Genomic DNA, 24,626 nt, shown 5'->3' with positions numbered 1-24,626 from the left:
TTACCGGTGGTAGTGGATACTGCTGGTAAGATAGGATCCGCTGGATCAGCACCGGTGTTTGGTAAAAGCTGGAATCAGTTGAAAGCTGGCTGCTTGGAAGCAGATACTAGTAGATAGCTGGAAACTGGACAGCCACGGAAGGCTGTAGAGTCAGGCTGCACCTGCAGGATGGAAAGCAGGTGCGGGTCTCTTTGTGGATGCTGGAGACAGGAACTGGAACCTGGAGAAACAAGCCACAGGAGAGAGAGACTGGAACAAGGTATGACATTCAAAGCACTGACATCTATCTGGCCCAGACACAGGATACTTATACCTGCTGCTATGCAGGCATTGGCTGGGCAATTATGCAGATTCCAGAGACGGTGGATTGGAGGAATTGGAGCATGTGATCAAATCCAACATGGCTGTGCCCATGCTGGAACCTGGAGGGAAAACTGGTTTGAAATGAAATGTGCAAACATAATGATAATGGCGGCGCCGGCCGCGGAGGACAGGAGACGCCAGATGACAGTTATATGCTGAGACACTTGGAGGGCAGCAGAGGCCGCGGCAGGCATGATACACGATTCTGAGAACCTGCAACAATAACACAGTAACGGCGGCGGAGGCCGCGGAGGACGGGAGACGCCATGTTGGATTCAAACATGGCGCCGCTGTGGTAGTGTCTCAGAATGACAGGAGGGATGTGCAGAGTGTTGACACAGATGAGATCCGGACTTGGAACGCTGGGCCAGTCTCAGAAGACACCTAAACGGCAGGTAATGGCGTCCAGATACCCGGATCGTGACAGCCTGAAGAGATAATGGCCTTAGTGTGTAGATCAATCTCTGCAACAGTAGATGGTATGGGACTTGCTTTTGAAAAAATGTTTTTACAGCTTCATATTGCAGAACAGCACTTGCATTATCTTTTATTTATAAAGAGTTAACATACAGTATTATGCATCTCTGGTACCAAAATTATTATGTGTAGCACATAATCCATACCTCCCAACTATTCAAATTTTGCGGGACAGTCTCATTTTTCCCCCGCTACCCCACCCACGGGCCGCAGTGTCCCGTGGGGGGGATGGCAATTGGGAGGCTCCTGTCACTCATTAAGTTGGTGCTCTAATAGCGTCTAATCACGGAAGAGAGAAAATGGCTGGGGGCACAGGCAGCAGATCACAGAGCACTAGTCATGCCCCCATAGTGGTGAAAACCAGGTGTGACTCACGATTGCGGCATTCCCACAAAGCCACGCCCCATTTCTTTGAGGCCACTACCCTCTTCAAGTGTCCTTACTTGAACATGGAGAATGTTGGGTGGTATGCATAATCCAAATTTTGGGCCAGATCTGAGGCAGTGCAAGAGGGCCAGAGCGTCGAGATTCCATCCAAACTTGTACGTTTTTTTAAAGTCGCAATAATTTACTTGGCAAAACTCCTGCCTTGTAAATGATTACTGCTATAAAAAAATGTACGGGTTCGGCTGGAATCTCGGAGCTCTGGCCATCTTGCACTGCATTACATCCGGCACTTTATTTTTGTTAAAAAGAATGGATTTTCTGTCTTTAAATCAAGTTTGCAGCAAATATATCTTTTTTGGGTGCCAGGCTGCTTTATAGCCCACACAGTTTATTATGTGGCAGAAAATATATTTGGTTTATTTTGTTTACCAAGCTCATTTTGATAACACTAAAATCAATCTTGTTGCTCAAAAACTATTTTATTACAGCAAATACTAGATGTTGTGTTTGCAGCAGCCCTGCAAGTGTGGCGGTATGGTCGGGTATGGCGTACCGTTCAGAAACTGGTGGCCGGTACACCGTATCCCCGCCCACACTATAGCCACCGTTAGCGGCTATTAATGTCAAACTGCGGCCGCACCTCTAACTTCCGGGCTTGCTCGGCGGCACTGGCACATGCGGAACCTCCTCTATCTTCCACGCCGCGGGAAGTGTGATGATGATGATGTAATCACACTCCCATTGCTGGCGTGCCTGGCGAGCTGGGGACCCTGGAGGCTGGATGGCATTGGGGCTTCTCTCTGCTTTTTGGTTTCCCCAGCCTCTCTCCCTTTCCAGCAGGTGGGCGCTGCAGCAAGCAACATTCTCCATGTGCTGGTATAAAACAGTGACAGCGGCCTGGGGGTGAGTAATTAAAATGGTCTGGTCCCCTACTCCTCACAAGCAAGGTGCACCATGCAATGAGTGTGTGTATCACTCTGTGTATCTGAGGCTGCGCTGCAGCACATACACAGGGCAGGGTAGGCTCTGCATTTCTAACTCTGAAAACTATTCAAATAAATAGGAGACACCGGGGCATTTATTAAACACAGTCTGTAATAAATGCCTCTGTCTTCTATTCATTTGAATAGTTTTCAGAGTTAGAAATGCTGAGCCTATCCCGCCCTGTGTATGTGCTGCAGCACAGTCTCATATACACAGACAGAGTGAAACACGCATTACACCTTGGTGATTATTTTTAAATTGCAAATATATTTGATACCGTGAATAAGAAAGAGATCTAAGAAGTTCCATGATGCTGCATCATTCAGCAATTACCAGTGTCACGTCATGTGCTGCTATCCTGGTCACTGTAGTCCAGAGGCACAGGGGATGTCTGCGTCATGGAAGCACATAATATATGCCCTGGGCCGGCCGGCCGGCCCATTATGCGAATTACACCGTCGCGTATGACGCCAGGCTATAAGGGTGCCATCTCCTGTCACTGCCCATCACCTGTCAGACAATAGCGTTCCTTGCCTTTTTTTTTAAACTGTGAATATGCGCCCTGCCCTGATTACAAGGGCCGTCTTGCACCCTGTGTGCTTGTGTCAATGTTGTACTTTATTAAAGTAGCCCCAAAGTGAGAGGACTAAGGTGGTCATTCCGAGTTGATCGCAGCCAGCAACTTTTAGCTGCTGCTGCGATCAATAGTCCACGCCTATGGGGGAGTGTATTTTAGCTTAGCAGGGCTGCAATCGATTGTGCAGACCTGCTTAGCTAAAAAAGTTTTGTGTAAAAGAAGACCAGCCCTGGACATACTTACCCTGTGCAACGATCTCAGTCATGATGGGGCCGGCTTTGACGTCAGACATTAGCCCTCCGTTCTCCTGAACACGCCTGCGTTTTCCTTACCACTCCCCGAAAACGGCCGCCAACGGACAGGTGATGCCCCAAAACGCCTTCCTTCTGTCAAACGTCTTGCGGGCGCCGCTGCAACCGCTTTCTTCGTAACCAGCGTTGTAGCGGGCAACGAAACGCGTGCGCAATGCGCATGTCGCGTATGCGCATTCCAGACCCGTTCGCACCGCAGCGAATAACTGCTGCGTGCGAACGGGTCGGAATGACCCCCTAAATTTTCCGTGTGACCACGCCCCTAGTGTCATGTAGCCACTCCCCCTAGCAGTATATTACCACGCCTCCACCTGACACCTGAATTTGCCCATTTTTAAGCGTGCGCCTGCGGCATGAGCATCTCAGTACCACTAGGAAAATATTTATACTTGCACCACTGGTTTGTAAGTAATTCTATGGTTACAACATTGATTTGTAACATAGTGATTTATCTTAAGGTACCAAACCACTCATGGGCAGATATATGCATTATTATGTTGATAAAATGGCTAATGATTCTAAACAACAAATTCCCACTTGTCACTATTACTAGCAGCTATTCAAAAAGAAGAATGTTAAGCTCCTGTATGAAATATAGTATAAAATATGGCAAAGATGAACAGCACTATGGGTCCCTCTACCACAATCAATAAAAAATAACTTCTATAAACAATGCGGTTTGGTAAAACTAAATTAATTGTTTAATAAACTATTAAAAGCTAACATAAGAACATTTTAAAATCACAAATACATAACACATGTCCTAGATCAGCTGGTTAGTAATGTAATGTCCATAGACCGGTCTATTATGGATAATTAAAAAGGACAATTTCCACTCACGTAGTGCACTTAAGATAAAGATGGTATATACTATATAGCCTTTGAATCTTAAAGACACAGTCACTGAATGCAGATTAGCTAGAATTCCAGTAATCCCGTGTATTACCCAGCAAGATAAGAGAGTTGTTACTCAGTCCATGCAAACCATCTGATCCCTGCTGGCAAGTTTTCCCTCACTGCGAGTATGCAGGCAAACAGTGGGTCTGGGATTAAGGTGTGCTGTCAATGTTTACACCGGTTCGGATAATGGTGTCCTTATAGCAGCCGTTTCTTTCTGAGGCTCAACACATTTCAATGTTTTTTACTCAGGAGTATATGCAAAATGGTTAATGATACTTATTCAGCATTAATCCACAGCAGTGTATAGCGTAACAGCGCAGGGATATATCAGATCTAACACAGAATGTTATTTATTTATTAGTAATGTTTATTTTTACATATGTCTCTAAAGGATAGATTTTACATGGATAGATTTTTTTAAATGATGTGGGTGTCTCCGACCAATCAGAACAACACATCATTAAAACGGTCAATGTGTGGGCGTGTCAATGATGCAATGTGCGCACCCAGAGATCATTTGTCCTGACACCCCCCCCCCCCCTCCCCTGCTGTCGCTCGCCATTTGCAAGTGTGTGGGAGCATTAACTTTCTATGTCTCTATCAACAATAAAATAGGATTTTGGTTACCAACCGGTAAATCCTTTTTTTCGTAGTCCGTAGAGGATGCTGGGGTTCACATTAGTACCATGGGTATAGACAGGTCCACCAGGAGCCATTGGCACTTTAAGAGTTTGAGAGGGTGGGCTGGCTCCTCCCTCTATGCCCCTCCTACCAGACTCAGTCTAGAAACTGTACCCTAGGAGACGGACATCTTCGAGAGAAGGATTTAACACAGATAGTGGCGAGATTCACACCAGCTCACACATATAAGGCACAAACTCAGCAACCGCTGAAACATTACTTACCAAGTAACAAGGCACTACTCAACTAAAACGAAGTTGTACTGAACCAAATAATGAAAGCAGGAAAACAAAGCGCTGGGCGGGTGCCAAGCATCCTCTACGGCAGTGTTTCCCAACCTCGGTCCTCAAGGCACACTAACAGGCCTGGTTTTAGTGATATCCAGGCTTGAACACAGGTGACTTAATTAGTACCTGAGTTATTTTGATTTAAGCATCTGTGCTGAAGCCTGGATATCACTAAAACCTGCACTGCTGGTGTGCCTTGAGGACCGTGGTTGGGAATGCCTGCTCTACGGACTACGAGAAAAGGATTTACCGGTAGGTTACCAAAATCCTATTTTCTCTTACGTCCTAGAGGATGCTGGGGTCCACATTAGTACCATGGGGATGTACCAAAGCTCCCAGAATGGGAGAGAGAGCGCGGAGGCTCCTGCAGAACTGATTGACTGAACTTAAGATCATCAGAGGCCAGAGTATCGAACTTGTAGAACTTTGCAAACGTGTTCGACCCAGACCAAGTTGCAGCTCGGTAAAGTTGTAACGCCGAGACATCCCGAGCAGCTGCCCAGGAAGATCCCACCTTACAAGTAGAGTGGGCCTTGACAGACGTAGGACACGGCAAGCCTGCAATAGAATTCGGATGCTGGATAGTGAACCTGATCCAGCGAGAGATCGTCTGCTTAGAAGCAGGACACCCAATTTTCTTGGGATCATACAGGACAAACAGAGAGTCCAATTTTTTGTGACAAGCAGTCCTCCTCACAGAGATTTTCAGAGCCCTTACAACATCCAAGGACTTTGATGAAATTGAGGAGTTTTTTAGCCACTGGCACCACAATAGGTTGGTTGATATGAAATGCCGACACAACCTTCAGAAGAAGCTGCTGACGTGTCCGGAGTTCAGTCCTATCTTCGTGGAAGATCAAGTATGGGCTTTCACAGGACGAAGCCCCCAACTCTGACACACGTCTAGCAGAAGCTAAGGCCAACAATGTGACAGCCTTCCATGTAAGAAATTTGACCTCAACCTCCTGTAGAGTCTCGAACCAGTCCGATTGGAGGAACTGCAACACCACGTTAAGGTCCCAAGGTGCCGTATGCGGTACAAAGGGAGGTTGGATGTGCAGAACTCCCTTCAAAAAGGTCTGAACCTCAGGGAGGGCAGCCAATTGTTTCTGGAAGAAAATGGATAGGGCCAAAATCTGGACCCTCACAGATCCCAACTTCAGACCCATATCCACAATGGCTTGTAGGAAGAGGAGAAACCGTTCCAGTTGAAGCTCCACTGCAGGAAATTTCTTGGACTCACACCAAGATACATATTTTTTCCAAATTCAATGGTAATGTTTAGATGTTACTCCTTCCCTAGCCTGTATCATAATTTAATACATATCTAATAAAGGTTACGTTTTAAAATAAAGCATTCTTTTCTAGTGCGTCAACCATACAGTTTCTTATTTCTTCTCCCCTCAACCTTCCTGTATCAGAGTAGGAATAACCTTGTTTGGATGCCCTTTCGAGCTAGTATCAGCCGTTCAACCTCCATGCCATCAAACGTAGCCGCGGTAAGTCTCGATGGGCAAATGGCCCCTGCTGCAGCAGGTTCTCCCGAAGAGGAAGAGGCCTCAGCTCTTCTTGCAGTAGATCCAGAAGATCCACGTACCAAGCCCTTCTTGGCCAGTCTGAAGCAATGAGGATCGCTTGAACCCTTGTTCTCCTTATGAGTTTTAGAACACTTTGGATGAGTGGAAGTGGAGGAAACACGTACACTGGCTGGAACAACCATGGAGTCACTAGGGCATCCACCGCCACTGCTTGCGGGTCCCTCGACCTGGAACAATACCGCTGAAGCTACTTGTTGAGATGAAAGGCCATCATGACGATCTGGGGTACGCCCCAAAGATCTGTTACCTCCTTGAACACCTCAGGATGGAGACCCCACTCCCCTAGATGGAGATCGAGTCTGCTGCGAAAGTCCGCTTCCCAGTTGTCTACTCCCATAATGAAGATTGCTGACAACACCAACGCGTGCTTTTCTGCCCAGAGGATGATTCTTATTACCTCTGCCATTGCAGCTCTGCTATTCGTTCCGCCCTGTCGGTTTATGTAAGCCACTGTTATCACATTGTCCGACTGCACTTGAATGGCCCAGTTTCTCAGAAGATGGGCCGCTTGGAGAAGACCATTGTAGATGGCTCTTAATTCCAGAATGTTTATCGGCAGGCCGGCTTCCAGACTTGACCACCTTCCTTGGAAGGTTACCCCTTGAGTGACTGCACCCCAGCACCGGAGACTTGCATCCGTGGTTAGAAGGATCCAGTCCTGAATCCCGAACCTGCGGCCCTCCAGAAGGTGAGGTAATTGCAGCCACCAGAGGAGTGAAATCCTGGCCTTTGGCAACAGACATATTCTCTGGTGCATGTGTAGATGGGATCCCGACCACTTGACCAGGAGATCCAGTTGGAAGGACCGAGCGTGAAACCTCCCATACTGCAGAGCCTTGTAAGAGGCCACCATCTTCCCCAGAAGGTGAATGCACTGATAAACTGACATCCGGGCTGGCTTCAGGACATCCCGGACCATCGTTTGAATCACCAACGCCTTTTCCTCTGGGAGAAACACCCTCTGCACCTCCATCGTGGATCATTCCCAGAAAGGACAACCTCCTGGTTGGTTCCAAATGTGATTTTGGAAGATTCAGGATCCAACCATGTTCCCTGAGAAGCTGGGTTGTGAGTGCTATGGACCATAACAGCTTCTCCTTGGATGATGCCTTTATCAATAGATTGTCCAGATACGGAAATATGTTCACCCCCTGTCTGCGGAGGAGAATCATAATTTCCGCCACCACCTTGGTGAATACCCTTGGTGCTGTGGAGAGGCCAAATGGGAGGGCCTAAAACTGAAAGTGACAGTCTAACAATGTGAATCAAAGTAAGCTTGATGCTGCAGCCAAATCGGAAAGTGGAGGTACGCATCTTTGATATCCAGTGATACTAGGAATTCCCCCTCCTCCAGATCTGATATCACTGCCCTTAGAGACTCCATTTTGAACTTGAACTCCCTCAGAAAGGGGTTCAGTGATTTTAAGTTCAAAATGGGCCTGACCGAACCATCCGGTTTTGGTACCACGAAAAGGTTCGAATAGTAACCCTTGTTTTGAATATGAGGCGGTACTGGCACAATGATCTATGCCTCCACCAACTTCTGGACAGCTTCTTGCAGGACAGTCCTGTCTGCCAGCAGAGCTGGCAAGCCTGATCTGAAAAATCGGTGAGGAGGGAGATTTTAAAATTTCAGCCTGTACCCCTGGGACACAATATCTTGCACCCAGGGGTCCAGGCCGGAGGACACCCAGACATGACTGAAATGTCTGAGTCTCGCTCCCACCGGCCCCACCTCCGTGGCGTGCAGTCCACCGAGGACTTCGGTGTACCTGAAGCAGGTTTCTGTTCCCGGGAACCTGCAGCCGCAGGTTTCTTGAACTTGGGCCGACCTCCCCGAAAGAAGGTGTTGGACTGCTTGGCCTTTCTGGGCTTGGTAGACGGAAAGAGCTGTCATGTAACTGCAGAAAAGGGTTTCTTCGGAGCAGGTGTAGCTGAGGGAAGAAAGGGTGACTTACCAGCCGTAGCCGTGGAGATCCACACATCTAACACTTCCCCAAAGAGAGCCTGACCTGTGTAGGGTAGGGTCTCCACACTTCTCCTGGATTCCGCGTCGGCAGACCACTGGCGCAACCACAGTCCTGGATGAGCTGATACTGACATGGAAGAAATTCCTGCAGCCATGGAACCCAGGTCTTTCATGGATTCTACCAGAAATCCTGCCGAATCCTGAATGTTACGTAAAAACAATTCAACATCACATTTTTTCATAGTATCCAAATCCTGAAGTAATGTTCCTGACCTCTTTACTATAGCTTTGGCAATCCAAGCACTGGCAATAGTGGGGCGCAGTATTGCCCCAGAAGCCGTGTACATGGATTTGAGCGTATTATCAATTTTATGATCAGCCGCCTCTTTCAAGGTGGTAGATCCTGGAACAGGTAAAACCACCTTTTTTGAGAGTCTGGATACTGATGCGTAAACAATAGGCGGGTATTCCCATTTTTTCCTATCCTCTACCGGGAAAGGAAACGCTACCAGAACACTTTTAGGTATCTGGAATTTTTTATCCGGGTTTTCCCAAGCCTTTTCAAAAATAGCATTTAATTCCTTTGATGCAGGGAAGGCTTTCTTATTTTCAGTGAAGTAAGCATCCTAAAACCTGCTCGGGTGTTGTATCAGCAATATTCAACACATCCCTAATAGCCTCTATCATCAACTGCACCCCTTTTGCAGGAGATGCTGCCCTCCGCAACACATCCCTGTCACCGTCTGCAGTGTCAGAATTGGTATCAGTATCATCCTGCATGATCTGTGCAAGAGCACGTTTATGTGAATATACAGCGGGGAGCCCTGATGTACCAGAACTGGGCCAGACTGCCATAGAGTTCTGTAAAACCTGAGTTGCAGATTCATTTTGTGCAACCCTATTTGAAATCTGAGAAATCATAGATTTGATAGAGGATAACCACTCAGGCTCCCTTGCTGGAATCTGTGCTAAACCAGTGCAATCATGATTACATGGAATGGGATCATCCTTAGAGGACATATCCTCTGCAGCATATGACACAGAATCCCTGGACATTGCTTAATGGAGACCACAGACACTCCACACACACACAGGGGAGGACAGACAGAGTTTCACCCCCAAGAATGGCAAGAGAGACACAGAGATTGGAGCCAACCCACACACAGCGCTTTTAATATAAAGGGAGACCCCCTATTAGCGCTGAGTCGTTTTGCAGCCTCCCCCTCCCTTCTACAACCCCCTGGTACCATGAGAGATAGCTGGAGTTGCTTTGGAGGGACATGCTCTTCCTGGACAGTGCTGTGCAGGCAGGAAAATGGCGCTGAACGCTGCTGAGGAGAAGTCGGTCGCGAGGTGGGAGGTGTTGTGCCAACGGTGTTAGACCGCCACTGGCGGGCGCGGTCCGGACAACTGAGGCGTGTCTGGACCATTGGGGGGTGGGCCGTGGCGGCTGAATTACATCACGCGTCCCGGGACATGGCAGATAGCCCCTGCCAGCACAGATCCTGTCAGGTACACAAGCATCGCTGCCGTGCAATGCTTTTGTACCTGAGCAGGAAGGGGGAGGGGTTAGAGCCTGACATGCAGGGTGGACTGGCCCTGTGCTGGGTGTCCTCCCGCATGTCAGAGAAACTGATCTAAATTTAGCACATCTACAATCAGGTCTGAATTACCCCCTATAACAGATCAGCTTATCAGGGGGTTTAGTGGTGTGTTTCTTACACCTGCATTGATCTCTGTCAGAGTCTCACTGTTTAACCACCTTGGAGTGTGGGGTCCCATAGCAATATTATCAGTCTAATGCATTTCTCCTTCCTTCAATATGCAGCAACCTTTTTTTTATGAGGCCTGTGCAGATGTTTGGGATGGATGCACAATAGCAATTTGCATACTCTGCTTGACACAGAAATTTACTGTAATTGTAAGTATTATTATGAGTCTTATAGTTAAAGATAGATGAATTTTGTAAGAGGAAAAGACTGCTCCAAGTGAATAAATACTACTAAGCCATTATTATGTAATACTTTGTTGCAAATGAATACCAAAGATAATAACTAACACTTGAAACTTTCTGCATTGCATATATGGTGTATCCAATCTGTCTACAAGTTTACTAATTAACTGGTTTACACATTAATACAGTCATTGTAAAGTAGTTGGACATTAAGCTCTGTATATTAACCAGCCATTTATATAGTATGATCATACTGCACAGTGCTTTAGAACTGGAAATAAACATTGTAACCATACAAGACTCGATATTAACAAAGAAAATTTGGCATATATTCTGTAGAATGTAATGTACAATGTACAAAGGGCCTAATTCAGACCTGATCGCTCGCTAGCATTTTTTTGCAGTGCTGCGAACAGATAGTCGCCGCCTACAGGGGAGTATATTTTAGCTGTGCAAGTGTGGCGAATGCATGTGTAGCCAAGCAGTACAAAAAGATATTTTGCAGTTTCTGAGTAGCCCAGGACTCACTCAGCCGTTGCGATCACTTCAGCCTGTCCGGGACCGGAATTGACGTCAGACACCCGTCCTGCAAACGCTTGGACACGCCTGCATTTTTCCAACCACTCCCAGAAAATGGTCAGTTGACACCCATAAATGCCTTCTTTCTGTCAATCTCCTTGCGATCGGCTGTGCGAATGGATTCTTCGTAAAACCCATTGCACAGCAACGATCCGCTTTGTGCCCGAGCGATGCGCCTGCGCACTGCGGTGCATATGCATGCGCAGTTCTGACCTGATCGCAGTGCAGCAAAAAAAGCTAGTGTGCGATCAGGTCTGAATCACCCCCACTATCTGATAACATCACATTAGACCATTATATAATGGCAACATTTTCAAAAATGTTCTACAAAATATTAGTCTAATTAGGTAATTAGTTTATTGGGATTTTTTGGGGGGAGATAGTGGACCTAAATGAGACCTGATCGTAGCAGCAATTTTGTTAGCAGATGGGCAAAAACATGTGCACTGCAGGGGAGGCACATAGTCAGATTAATGGGGGATGCAGAGCATACTGTAACCCGGGCCCCCCTTTGTTAGGGGGCCCCCCGGCCAGAGCACACTGACATCACTAGCTTTCCCTCTTAAGCAGCAGCAGAACCAGCAGCCAGAATGCGAGCAGATAGTATGCAGTACAGGCAGAGACACAGGATTATCATGTTTCATGAGCTACCGACAGAGCTTTCTGACCAGAGAAGAGATAGGAGGTTGGAGAGGGCTGTAAGGGACACAAGAATCCCAGCTTCTCCTCCTCCCCACCTGGGTGCCTGAGTCCTGTGTAAACCATACCTCCCAACATGACCCTCTCCAGGAGGGACAGAATGCTCTGCTTCTGGACTTTTCTCTTAATTTATGATTGCCATCACCTGTGATGAAACACCTTTCTTATCCACAAACCTGTTCAACACAGGTACTATCATTAAGAGAAAAGTCCAGAAGCAGAGTATTGTGTCCCCCCTGGAGAGGGTCATGTTGGGAGGTATGTGTAAACAGTTATGCAACTAAACTATTTGGGTCTAGAGATAGAGAAACACACAGAGCGTTCTGAGTCCTGTCTCAGTGTGTAAGTAGTACAGAGGCTGAAGAGATAAATTATTTTATTTTTCTATGTGTATTTTAAGGATAAGTTATCTTTGTTCCACTACAAGAAAAGTTTCTAAAATAGCTGTCTTTCAATTAGGTAGAGCTACTGTATAAACAGTACCCAGGCATATTTAAACTATTAGTTAAAACTAATATCCAACATTGGTTTAAATTTAATACATACTTGCCTACCTGACCCTCTCCATGAGGGAGAAAATGCTCTGTTCCTGGACTTTCCTGGTAATGTCTGATTGCCATCACCTGTGGTGAAACACCTTTCTTATCAATTAACTAGCTCACCACAGGTGATGGCAATCAGACATTACCAGGAAAGTCCAGGAACAGAGCATTTTCTCCCTCATGGAGAGGGTCAGGTAGGCAAGTATGATTTAATACATACCTCCCAACATGACCCTCTCCAGGAGGGACACAATGCTCTGCTTCTGGACTTTCCTCTTAATGTATGATTGCCGGCACCTGTTTTTAACAGGTTAATGGAAAAGAAAGGTGTTTCAGCACAGGTGATAGCAATCATAAATTAAGAGAAGTCCAGGAGCAGAGCATTGTGTCCCTCCTGGAGAGGGTCATGTTGGGAGGTATGTTTAATATACACAATCTATACCTCCAACATGACCTATTCCAGGAGGGACAAAATGATCTCTACCTGGACTTCCCTCTTAATTTAGGATTGCAATCACCTGTTTTGAAGTACCTTTCTTATCAATTAAATAGTTGAACACAGGAAGTCCAGGTAGAGTGGGAACTGAAGTCCAGGTATAGAGCATTTTGTCCCTCCTGGAATGGGACATGTTGGGAGGCATGCACAATTTATAACATACTTGCCTACCTGACCCTCTCCATGAGGGAGAAAATGCTCTGTTCCTGGACTTTCCTGGTAATGTATGATTGCCATCACCTGTGGTGAAACACCTTTCTTATCAATTAACTAGCTCACCACAGGTGATGGCAATCATACATTACCAGGAAAGTCCAGGAACAGAGCATTTTCTCTAACGTCGTAGTGGATGCTGGGGACTCCGTAAGGACCATGGGGAATAGCGGGCTCCGCAGGAGACTGGGCACTCTAAAGAAAGATTTAGTACTATCTGGTGTGCACTGGCTCCTCCCTCTATGCCCCTCCTCCAGACCTCAGTTACAATCTGTGCCAGGACAGAGCTGGGTGCTTTTAGTGAGCTCTCCTGAGCTTGCTAATAAGAAAGTATTTTAGTTAGGTTTTTTATTTTCAGAGAGCTTCTGCTGGCAACAGACTCTCTGCTACGAGGGACTGAGGGGAGAGAAGCAAACCTACTAATTGCGGCTAGGTTGCGCTTCTTAGGCTACTGGACACCATTAGCTCCAGAGGGATCGAACACAGGACCTGCCCTTGTCGTCCGTTCCCGGAGCCGCGCCGCCGTCCCCCTCGCAGAGCCAGAAGACAGAAGCCGGCAGAAGCGGAGAAGACATCGAAATCGGCGGCAGAAGACTCCTGTCTTCACATGAGGTAGCGCACAGCACTGCAGCTGTGCGCCATTGCGCCCACACTAACCCACACACTCCGGTCACTGTAGGGTGCAGGGCGCAGGGGGGGGGGACGCCCTGGGCAGCAATTGTTACCTCCTGGCGAATGCTGCATATAAACAGTGGCACACTGTTATATGTATGAGCCCCCGCCATTTATTTTACAAGAAATCGCGGGACAGAAGCCCGCCGCTGAGGGGGCGGGGCCTTCTTCCTCAGCACTCGCCAGCGCCATTTTCCTTCCACAGCTCCGCTGAGAGGAAGCTCCACAGGCTCTCCCCTACAGAATCACGGTAGAAGGGTAAAAAAGAGAGGGGGGGGCACATAAATTTAGGCGCATAAATCATAATACAGCAGCTACTGGGTAAACACTAAGTTACTGTGTAATCCCTGGGTTATATAGCGCTGGGGTGTGTGCTGGCAAACTCTCTCTCTGTCTCTCCAAAAGGCCTTGTGGGGGTCCTGTCCTCATTTAGAGCTTCCCCTGTGTGTGTGGTGTGTCGGTACGCGTGTGTCGACATGTTTGACGAAGAGGGCTATGTGGAGGCAGAGCAAGTGCAGTTGACTGACGTGTCGCCGTCGACGGTGCCGACACCTGATTGGATGGATATGTGGAAGGTGTTAAATGATAATGTAAACTCCTTACATAAAAGGTTGGATAAAGCTGATACCTCGGGTCAGTCAGGGTCTCAACCCATGCCTGATCCTACAGCGCAGAGGCCCTCAGGGTCTCAAAAGCGCCCACTATCCAAAATGGTTGACACAGATGTCGACACGGATTCTGACTCCAGTGTCGACGACGATGATGCAACATTGCAACCAAAAATGACAAAAGCTATACGTTACATGATTATAGCGATGAAGGATGTTTTACACATATCAGAGGTAAACCCTATCCCTGACAAGAGGGTTTATATGTATGGGGAGAAAAAGCAAGAGGTGACTTTTCCCCCTTCACATGAGTTAAATGAGTTATGTGAAAGAGCGTGGGATTCCCCAGATAAGAAAGTCCTGATTTCCAAAAGGTTACTTATGGCGTACCCTTTCCTGCCAGAGGACAGGGTGCGCTGGGAATCCTCCCCTAGGGTAGATAAAGCTCTGACACGCTTATCTAAGAAGGTGGCCCTGCCGTCGCAGGATACGGCCACCCTATAGGATCCTGCAGATAGAAAGCAGGAAAGTATCCTGAAATCTGTTTATACACATTCAGGGACTCTACTGAGGCCGGCAATTGCGTCGGCGTGGATGTGTAGTGCTGTAGCAGCGTGGACAGATAATCTGTCTGAGGAAATGGATACCTTAGACAGGGATACCATTATGCTGACCCTTGGGCATATAAAATACACTGTCCTATATATGAGGGATGCCCAGAGGGACATTTGCCTACTGGGCTCTAGAATTAATGCAATGTCAATTTCTGCCAGGAGGGTCCTGTGGACTCGGCAGTGGACAAGTGATGCCGACTCCAAAAAACACATGGAGGTGTTACCTTACAAGGGTGAGGAATTGTTTGGGGACGGTCTCTCGGACCTGGTTTCCACAGCTACTGCTGGGAAGTCAAACTTTTTGCCATATATTCCCTCACAACCGAAGAAAGCACCGTATTACCAAATGCAGTCCTTTCGCGCACAAAGAAGCAAGAAGGTCAGAGGTGCTTCCTTTCTTGCTAGAGGCAGGGGCAGAGGAAAAAAGCTGCACCTTACAGCTAGTTCCCAGGAACAGAAGTCCTCCCCGGCTTCCACTAAATCCACCGCATGACGCTGGGGCTCCACGGGTGGAGCCAGGAGCGGTGGGGGCGCGTCTCCGACATTTCAGCCACCAGTGGGTTCGCTCACAGGTGGATCCCTGGGCTATACAGATTGTGTCTCAGGGATACAAGCTGGAATTCGAGGTGATGCCCCCTCAACGTTACCTAAAATCGGCCCTGCCAGCTTCCCCCATAGAAAGGGAAGTAGTGGTAGCGGCAATTCACAAGCTATTTCTCCAGCAGGTGGTGGTAAAGGTTCCCCTTCCTCAACAGGGGAAGGGATACTATTCCACAATGTTTGTGGTAGCGAAACCGGACGGTTCGGTCAGACCTATATTAAATTTAAAGTCCCTGAACATTTATCTGAAAAGATTCAAGTTCAAAATGGAATCGCTCAGAGCGGTCATTGCAAGCCTGGAAGAGGGGGATTTTATGGTGTCTCTGGACATCAAGGATGCTTACTTGCATGTCCCCATTTATCCGCCTCATCAGGAGTACCTCAGATTTGTGGTACAGGACGGTCATTACCAATTCCAGACGTTGCCGTTTGGTCTGTCCACGGCACCGAGAATATTTACCAAGGTAATGGCAGAAATGATGGTGATCCTGAGAAAGCAAGGAGTCACAGTTATCCCATACTTGGACGATCTCCTCATAAAGGCGAGGTCGAGGGAGCAGTTGCAGATCAGCGTAGCGCACTCACAGGAAGTGTTGCAACAACATGGCTGGATTCTGAATATCCCAAAGTCGCAGCTGATTCCTACGACGCGTCTGCCCTTTCTGGGCATGATTCTGGACACAGACCAGAAGAAGGTGTTTCTCCCGACGGAGAAGGCTCAAGAGCTTGTGACTCTAGTCAGAGACCTCTTAAAACCAAAACAGGTGTCGGTGCATCACTGCACGCGAGTCCTGGGAAAGATGGTGGCATCGTACGAAGCCATTCCCTTCAGCAGGTTCCATGCGAGGATCTTTCAATGGGATCTGTTGAACAAATGGTCCGGATCGCATCTTCAGATGCATCGGCTGATCACCCTGTCCCCCAGGGCCAGGGTGTCTCTTCTGTGGTGGCTACAGAGTGCTCACCTTCTCGAGGGCCGCAGATTCGGCATACAGGACTGGGTCCTGGTGACCACGGATGCGAGCCTCCGAGGGTGGGGGGCAGTCACTCAGGGAAGAAACTCCCAAGGGTTGTAGTCAAGTCAGGAAACTTGTCTGCACATAAATATCCTGGAACTAAGGGCCATATTCAACGCCCTGAGTCAAGCGGAGCCCCTGCTTCGCAACCAACCGGTGCTGATTCAGTCAGACAACATCACCGCAGTGGCTCATGTAAACCGCCAGGGCGGCACAAGAAGCAGAGTCGCAATGGCGGAAGCCACCAGGATTCTTCGGTGGGCGGAGAATCACGTACAAGCACTGTCAGCAGTGTTCATTCCGGGAGTGGACAACTGGGAAGCAGACTTCCTCAGCAGGCACGACCTCCACCCGGGAGAGTGGGGACTTCATCAAGAAGTCTTCATTCAGATTACAGATCGATGGGAACTGCCACAGGTAGACATGATGGCGTCCCATCTCAACAAAAAGCTGCAATGGTATTGCGCCAGGTCAAGAGACCCTCAGGCGATAGCTGTGGACGCCCTGGTAACACCGTGGGTGTTCCAGTCGGTCAGTGTGTTCCCTCCTCTCCCTCTCATACCCAAGGTACTGAGAATCGTAAGAAGAAGAGGAGTGAGAACAATACTCATTGTTCCGGATTGGCCAAGAAGACCTTGGTACCCGGAATGGCAAGAAATGCTCACAGAGGACCCATGGCCTCTGCCTCTCAGACAGGACCTGTTGCAACAGGGGCCCTGCCTGTTCCAAGACTTACCGCGGCTGCGTTTGACGGCATGGCGGTTGAACGCCGGATCCTAGCAGAAAAAGGCATTCCGGAGGAAGTTATTCCTACGCTGATAAAGGCTAGGAAGGACGTGACAGCAAAGCATTATCACCGCATATGGCGAAAATATGTTGCTTGGTGTGAGGCCAGGAAGGCCCCTACAGAGGAATTCCAACTGGGCAGATTTCTGCACTTTCTACAGTCTGGAGTGACTATGGGCTTGAAGTTGGGATCCTTAAAGGTCCAGATTTCGGCCCTATCCATTTTCTTTCAAAAGGAACTGGCGTCTCTTCCTGAAGTTCAGACGTTTGTTAAGAGAGTGCTGCATATTCAGCCCCCTTTTGTGCCACCTGTGGCACCTTGGGATCTCAACGTGGTGTTGGGTTTCCTAAAATCCCACTGGTTTGAACCACTTAAGACCGTGGAGCTAAAGTATCTCACGTGGAAGGTGGTCATGCTATTGGCATTAGCTTCGGCTAGGCGTGTGTCAGAATTGGCGGCTTTGTCATGTAAAAGCCCCTATCTGGTTTTTCATATGGACAGGGCAGAATTGCGGACTCATCCCCAATTTCTGCCAAAGGTGGTGTTATCTTTTCATTTGAACCAACCTATTGTAGTGCCTGCGGCTACTCGTGACTTGGAGGGTTCCAGGTTACTAGATGTAGTCAGGGCTTTGAAGATTTATGTAGCCCGAACGTCTGGAGTCCGGAAAACTGACTCGCTGTTTATCCTATATGCCCCCAACAAGTTGGGTGCTCCTGCTTCAAAGCAAACCGTTGCCCGCTGGATCTGTAACACGATTCAGCAGGCTCATTCTGCGGCTGGATTGCCGCATCCAAAATCAGTGAAAGCCCATTCCACAAGGAAGGTGGGCTCTTCTTGGGCGGCTGCCCGAGGGGTCTCGGCATTACAGCTTTGACGAGCTGCTACTTGGTCGGGTTCAAACACATTTGCAAAATTCTACAAGTTTGATACCCTGGCTGAGGAGGACCTTGAGTTTGCCCATTCGGTGCTGCAGAGTCATCTGCACTCTCCCGCCCGTTTGGGAGCTTTGGTATAATCCCCATGGTCCTTACGGAGTCCCCAGCATCCACTAGGACGTCAGAGAAAATAAGATTTTACTTACCGGTAAATCTATTTCTCGTAGTCCGTAGTGGATGCTGGGCGCCCGTCCCAAGTGCGGACTTTCTGCAATACGTGTACATAGTTATTGCTTAATAATGGGTTATGTTATGTTGGCATCCATTGTTGATGCCCTGTTGTTGTTCATCCACCACAGCACAGCTGACATCACTGAATTAGATGTGACAGAGTAGAAGCAGCACATCTAACAGGGCAGGTAATGGGGCAGATTTATTAAGCCTGAAAAAGTGATAAACCAGCCGCCGGTTTGTGAGCCAATCAGAGCTCGTGGACCGGCAGCGGCGGCTCCTGATTGGCTGCCGGTCCGCGATCTCTGCTCTGATTGGCTCATGAATCGGCGGCTGGTTTGAGATCTTACCTGCCGCCGGACATAGTATCTGCGCTCTCCTCCCTGACAGCTGAGACACGCTGCCGCCGGACTGAGCGGTGGCGTGTCTCACTGACACAAGCGGGTGGACCGGAACCAACGACTTTGCGGGCCTTATACGGCACACGAGCCGGAGGTTCCCCACCCCTGCTCTAGTGTAACACTTGCAAGCTAACTGATATTTACACCCTCTGAGTGTTAGTAGATTATTAAGCGCTCAAACTGCAGTGAGTAAGTAGTATGAGGGGTATAATTGTAAAGGGCCCATAATGGCTAAGGGCTCTGCCAGTGCTTATGATCCTAGTCGCAAACTGCTTCTGATTCACAGCTTGTCTTTGAATCAGAAGACTTTCAGTACACGGCAAATTCATAACAGGTGCCAGAGGACCACAAGACTTGTGGAAAAGTATAACTGAACCCTGTGAGTGACAGCCCTGGTGGAAAGGAGAAGAAGTGGGCTGTTTAATTCATATGGTTGCGATAGCAGCCCAGCTGTGAGTTACAGAATCAGTTTCATTCCTTAGAGCAGGCATTCCCAACCACGGTCCTCAAGACACACCAACAGTGCAGGTTTTAGTGATATCCAGGCTTCAGCACAGGTGACTTAATTAGTAGCTCAGTTATTTTGATTTAACTATCTGTGCTGCAGCCTGGATATCACTAAAACCTGCACTGTTGGTGTGCCTTGAGGACCGTGGTTGGGAATGCCTGCCTTAGAGCATAGGTCTGCAAACTCGGTCCTCATTACCCCACACAGTGCATGTTTTGCAGGTAAGCCAGCAGGTGCACAGGTGTATTAATTACTCACAGACACATTTTAAAAGGTCCACAGGTGGAGTTAATTATTTCACTTGTGATTCTGTGAGGAGACCTGCAAAACATGCACTGTGTGGGGTAATGACGAGTTTGCAGACCCATGCCTCTGAGTGTCTACACACAGTAGATGAAATACATCACTAGTTATAACATGGACAAATGTTGCACTTTGTCCTCGGTTTAACGCTCTGTCAATTAACATGTTTCAACACTTCCCAGACACTTAGAGGGCTATGTACTTACTGACTGTTCCCAAGGAAACCCACCATTTATTTGTTTACCAAAAGCTAATGCAAGGGTCACTACGAGATATTGTGGGCTCCTGTACTAAGGGGGGACATGGGCAAGGTGTGGCTGCATGGCCATGCCGGACCTCTCTGTATATGTGGGTACGTGGCCACATCATTTTGGTGACATGGCTTTATAGTCCCAGGCCCTCAGTAGGGCTCGCAGCCAGTTACTAGGTTTCCTCCTTCTCATCGCCCCTGGTTAACTCTTCTAAACTTTGCAGGCCAAGGAAATTGGGTTCATTCCGATGCTTCTCAGAAATGACAGCTCTGTACAGGTCTGTTCTCTGATATTATTTATATTTGACCCAAGACTATATAATACTGTGTTACATTTTTTTTAGTTACAGCCTAGGTGTACAATATCAAAGGTTGATGCAACTGGTGTGTGTGTAGCTTGCAGTTAGCTTATATGTTGAATAATTTAATATGACAGAAAGCATTTACAGTACTGTATTTAAATAGGTGAGTAAGCCACCCTTTCTTATCTAGCCAACTTCCCCAATATAGGGCCTTATTCAGACCCTGTCGCAGTAGATGGGATCTCAGAAAGGCCGCTTACTGGCCGCCTGTGCACGTGCAGCGACTGTAGTGCGCGTGTGCAACCATTCATTATGCAATCGCATCCCAGAAGGATGCGATCGCATCATGATTGACAGACAACAGGTGTACGGGCTCAGCAACGCTGTGTGTGTGTGGGGGGGGGTGTCACGGAAACGTAGGCGTGTTATGGCCATTTTCAGGGCCGGCCAATGACGTCGCCTGCGTTTCCTGTGATTGGGAACATGGCGGGGCTGCACCTGAATATGCAGCCATGCTGCATAGGCAGGGGTCAACCTCTATTTGAGGTTTTTGCGATGTGATGTCCATCGCATCGTGGGGTGGCGCCACACATGCTGGGTGGCTTTGCCCTGAGCTGGGTGGCCCCCAGCATGTGATTTTAGTGGTTGCAGATTTTGGTAAGATTTAGCAAAATCTGCTACCTCTTAATAATCCCCCTAGTGGCTAGAGTAGAGCCACGATGATGTGAATTGCATCACCACACTCCCTACCCTTGCCACTTTGACCACCCTTTCAGGATCACCACTCAAAGTGTGTGTGTGTGTGTGTGTGTGTGTGTGTGTGTGTGTGTGTGTGTGTGTGTGTGTGTGTGTGTGTGTGTGTGTGTGTTGGTTAGCACCAATACTAAAGAGGTAAAGTTTGTCAAGTCACTTCTGCTGTACCACAGTTCTGAGAAAACTGGAGAGCTTATTGATTCATGATTTTGCATGCCAAACCATTATTGACTCTTATGGAGTGTGTTAATGGACCTGTTTCAGAGATCGGTAGATGTGTGTCTTTGCTGCTACAGGCAAAGATGTACATAATTAATAATATGGCAAAAACAAAAATAAACATTTTATGGAATGAAATATTCAAAATATCTGGACAGGCTGAAGTGTGAATGGCTAAGTAGGATTTAACAGTGTCGTGAGCCTGAAAACCTGACATGTTTCATCTCTGAAATAAAGCATCTCTAATAATCTAATTAAATCACTAGAAATGATAATGCCTGTTTGTTTACAACAGTAAAAAGACATTCAGTTGTAAATAGTAATTACCATCTATCGCAGGTTCAAACCAAGTGTATTTTCCTCAAGCAGCTGTATGAATTCCTGTGTGCTCAGGCTTCCAATTGCTGCAGGCTTGTCCCAGGCTCCTTCTTCCCTTCGTAATGTTAACTCTGCTAATCTCCTACTAATTGATCATCAAGTTTTGGATTTTCCTGAGTGTCACTTTCAATGGTTTACTGATATCCAAAGTTCAGGAAATGCCTCTACATTATAGCACAGACAAATAGCACTAAGTGGGAGTGTATAGATTCAAGTGGATTAGTGAGAAGAGAATGTGCCAGATGATACATTTACTTTCATGTAATGCATGAATCAGAAATTGTTTGTATATCACAATATGCCATACCAATTTCTTTCACGCCTGAAGCACCATGCCCTCGTTAGAACATGGCTACTATATTTCCCAGTTTCTTAGTGGTAGATGGTAACAGCATTGGTTTAACATTTATGTAGGGTCATTTACAAATGCCATCATTTCCTGAATTTATTGCCATTCTAAAAGGGGTGTTTTAATGCCCTCAAAGCAGCAGGCCCCATCCGCCACATTTAGGGGTATATGCAATTCACTGCGAATCGCGGCAAATTATCGCCGTTTTTTAATTCGACACAATTCGACAGGTGAATTCCGGCAGGTGGCTGCCGGAATTCACCATATTCAATGAAAAACGGATTCGACAGGCCCGCGGCCAAAAAATGGCCGATTTGCCGGATTTTGCCGCGATTTAAAAAAACGGGAAAAAACGGGAAAAACCCCGTAAAAAAAATGGCGTGGGGTCCCCCCTTCAAAGCATAACCAGCCTCGGGCTCTTCGAGCTGGTCCTGGTTCTAAAAATGCGAGGAAAAATTGGGCAGGGATCCCCCGTATTTTTAAAACCAGCACCGGGCTCCACTAGCTGGACAGATAATGCCACAGCCGGGGGTTACTTTTATACAGTGCCCTGCGGCCGTGGCATTAAATATCCAACTAGTCACCCCTGGCCGGGGTACCCTGGGGGAGTGGGGACCCCTTCAATCAAGGGGTCCCCCCCCCCAGCCACCCAAGGGCCAGGGGTGAAGCCCGACGCTGTCCCCCCCATCCAATGGCTGCGGATGGGAGGCTGATAGCCTTGAGAAAAATGACAATAATATTGTTTTTTCCAGCAGTACTACAAGTCCCAGCAAGCCTCCCCCGCAAGCTGGTACTTGGAGAACCACAAGTACCAGCATGCAGGAGAAAAACGGGCCCGCTGGTACCTGTAGTTCTACTGGAAAAAAAATACCCAAATAAAAACAGTACACTGACACAGTGACAGTAAAACTTTATTACACACTGCCGACACACACATACTTACCTATGTTGACACGCCGACTGCCACGGTCTCCGACGATCCGAGGGTACCTGTGAAAAAAATTATACTCACCTTCCAGTGTCCAGAGGTACATCCACGTCCAGAGATACATCCACGTACTTGTTAAAAAAAAAAAACGAACACTCGTACCACCGGACTGAAAGGGGTCCCATGCTTTCACATCAAACCCCTTTCCCCGAATGCCGGGACACCACGTGACTCCTGTCACTGAAGTCCCTTCAGCCAATCAGGAAGCGCTACTTCCGTGGCGCTCACCTGATTGGCTGTGCGCTGTCTGAGCTGTCAGACAGCGCATCGCAAAGCCTCTCCATTACTTTCAATGGTGAGAACTTTGCCGTCTGCGGGGGTTACCCGCGGTCAGCCGCTGACCGGCGGGTGACTTCACCGCTAGCCGCTAAGTTCCCACCATTGAAAGTAATGGACGTAGCTGTGCGATGCGCTGTCTGAGTTCAGACAGCACACAGCCAATCAGGTGAGCGCAACTTTGCGCTTCCTGATTGGCTTTAGAGACCTTTCTGTGACAGCTGTCACTCTGAGAGGTCTCTCTGCATTCGGGGTAAGGGGTCCCATGTGTAAGCATGGGACCCCTTTCAGTCCGTTTGGTCGGGTGTCCGGTTTGTTTTTTTTAACAAGTACGTGGATTTATCTCTGGACCCTGGCTGAGGTGAGTATATTGATCTTTTCTTTTCAGGTATCCGTGGATTCTACTTGGAGAAGAGGACCGATGTCGGCGTGTGAACATAGGTAAGTATGTGTGTGTCGACGTATGAAATAAAGTTTTACTGTCACGGTGTGTGTGTCCTGTTTTTATTTGGGTATTTTTTTCCCAGTAGAACTACAGGTACCAGCGGGCCCGTTTTTCTCCCGCATGCTGGTACTTGTGGTTCTCCAAGTACCAGCTTGCGGGGGAGGCTTGCTGGGACTTGTAGTTCTTCTGGAAAAAACAATATTCTTGACATTTTACCAAGGCTATCAGCCTCCCATCCGCAGCCCTTGGATGGGGGGGACAGCCTCGGGCTTCACCCCTGGCCCTTGGGTGGCTGGGGGGGGGACACCTTGATTGAAGGGGTCCCCACTCCCCCAGGGTACCCCGGCCAGGGATGACTAGTTGGATATTTAATGCCACGGCCGCAGGGTGCTGTATAAAAGTGACCCCCGGCTGTGGCATTATCTGTCCAGCTAGTGGAGCCCGATGCTGGTGTAAAAAATACGGGGGACCCCTACTCGTTTTGTCCCCCGTATTTTTTGCACCAGCACCAGGCGCAGAGCCCGGTGCTGGTTTTAAAAATACGGGGGATCCCCTGTCAATTTTTTCCCGCATTTTTAGAACCAGGACCAGCTCGAAGAGCCCGAGGCTGGTTATGCTTTGGAGGGGGGACCCCACGCCATTTTTTTCAGGGATTTCACCATTCCATCTATTAAAAAAAAAAAAAAAAAATATTATTTTTAAAAATATATAAATTATACTTGTGCCTCCCAAAAAGACAAACCAAGTACCTAATCCCTTCTAATATAAATAGATCTGATATTACCACGAAAAAAAACACAAAAAAAACATGTTTTAATTTATTTTTATTGGTTTCACCCTCCAAAGTGTGGCGGATTGAAAATGACGAATTTGCTGTCTAAAAGCACTGCTGTCGAATTCCCAAACTTGAATTGAATATGCTTTTGTCGAATTGCAGCACTTGTATCATTGCAGAAAAGTCGAATTTGCAAAAAGTCGAATTTCAAAAAGTCGAATTTTGAAAGTCCGTTTTTTTGACGGAAAGCACTGAA

At 47.7% G+C, this 24,626-nt stretch overlaps 1 protein-coding gene and 1 long non-coding RNA gene across 3 annotated transcripts in view; one reads left to right on the top strand and one right to left on the bottom strand.

Annotated features, from left to right (window-relative positions):
• The window catches only part of LOC134980847 (putative N-acetylated-alpha-linked acidic dipeptidase), a 466,241-nt gene extending 444,682 nt beyond the window's left edge, over positions 1 to 21,559 (bottom strand). The window contains exon 1 of one of the 2 annotated variants that reach the window (XM_063947838.1): positions 21,487 to 21,559. In XM_063947838.1, the coding sequence (XP_063803908.1) occupies positions 21,487 to 21,489 (3 nt within the window). In that variant the 5' untranslated portion in view covers positions 21,490 to 21,559. Of the gene's footprint in view, positions 1 to 1,867; positions 2,122 to 21,486 lie in introns of those variants that run through there. The other variant, XM_063947839.1, reaches the window with a different exon arrangement.
• Positions 1,766 to 20,164, top strand: LOC134980848 (uncharacterized). The gene is made up of 3 exons (XR_010190478.1): positions 1,766 to 2,130; positions 10,363 to 10,455; positions 20,110 to 20,164. It is a non-coding gene; the product is annotated as an uncharacterized LOC134980848 (long non-coding RNA).
• Positions 21,560 to 24,626: the final 3,067 nt, after the last annotated feature.

This window comes from Pseudophryne corroboree, chromosome 12 (assembly GCF_028390025.1).
Source record: "Pseudophryne corroboree isolate aPseCor3 chromosome 12, aPseCor3.hap2, whole genome shotgun sequence".
Taxonomy (NCBI): Eukaryota; Metazoa; Chordata; class Amphibia; order Anura; family Myobatrachidae; genus Pseudophryne; species Pseudophryne corroboree.
Note: the sequence above shows the minus strand (reverse complement) of the source record. Positions and strands in the feature narration are given on the sequence as shown.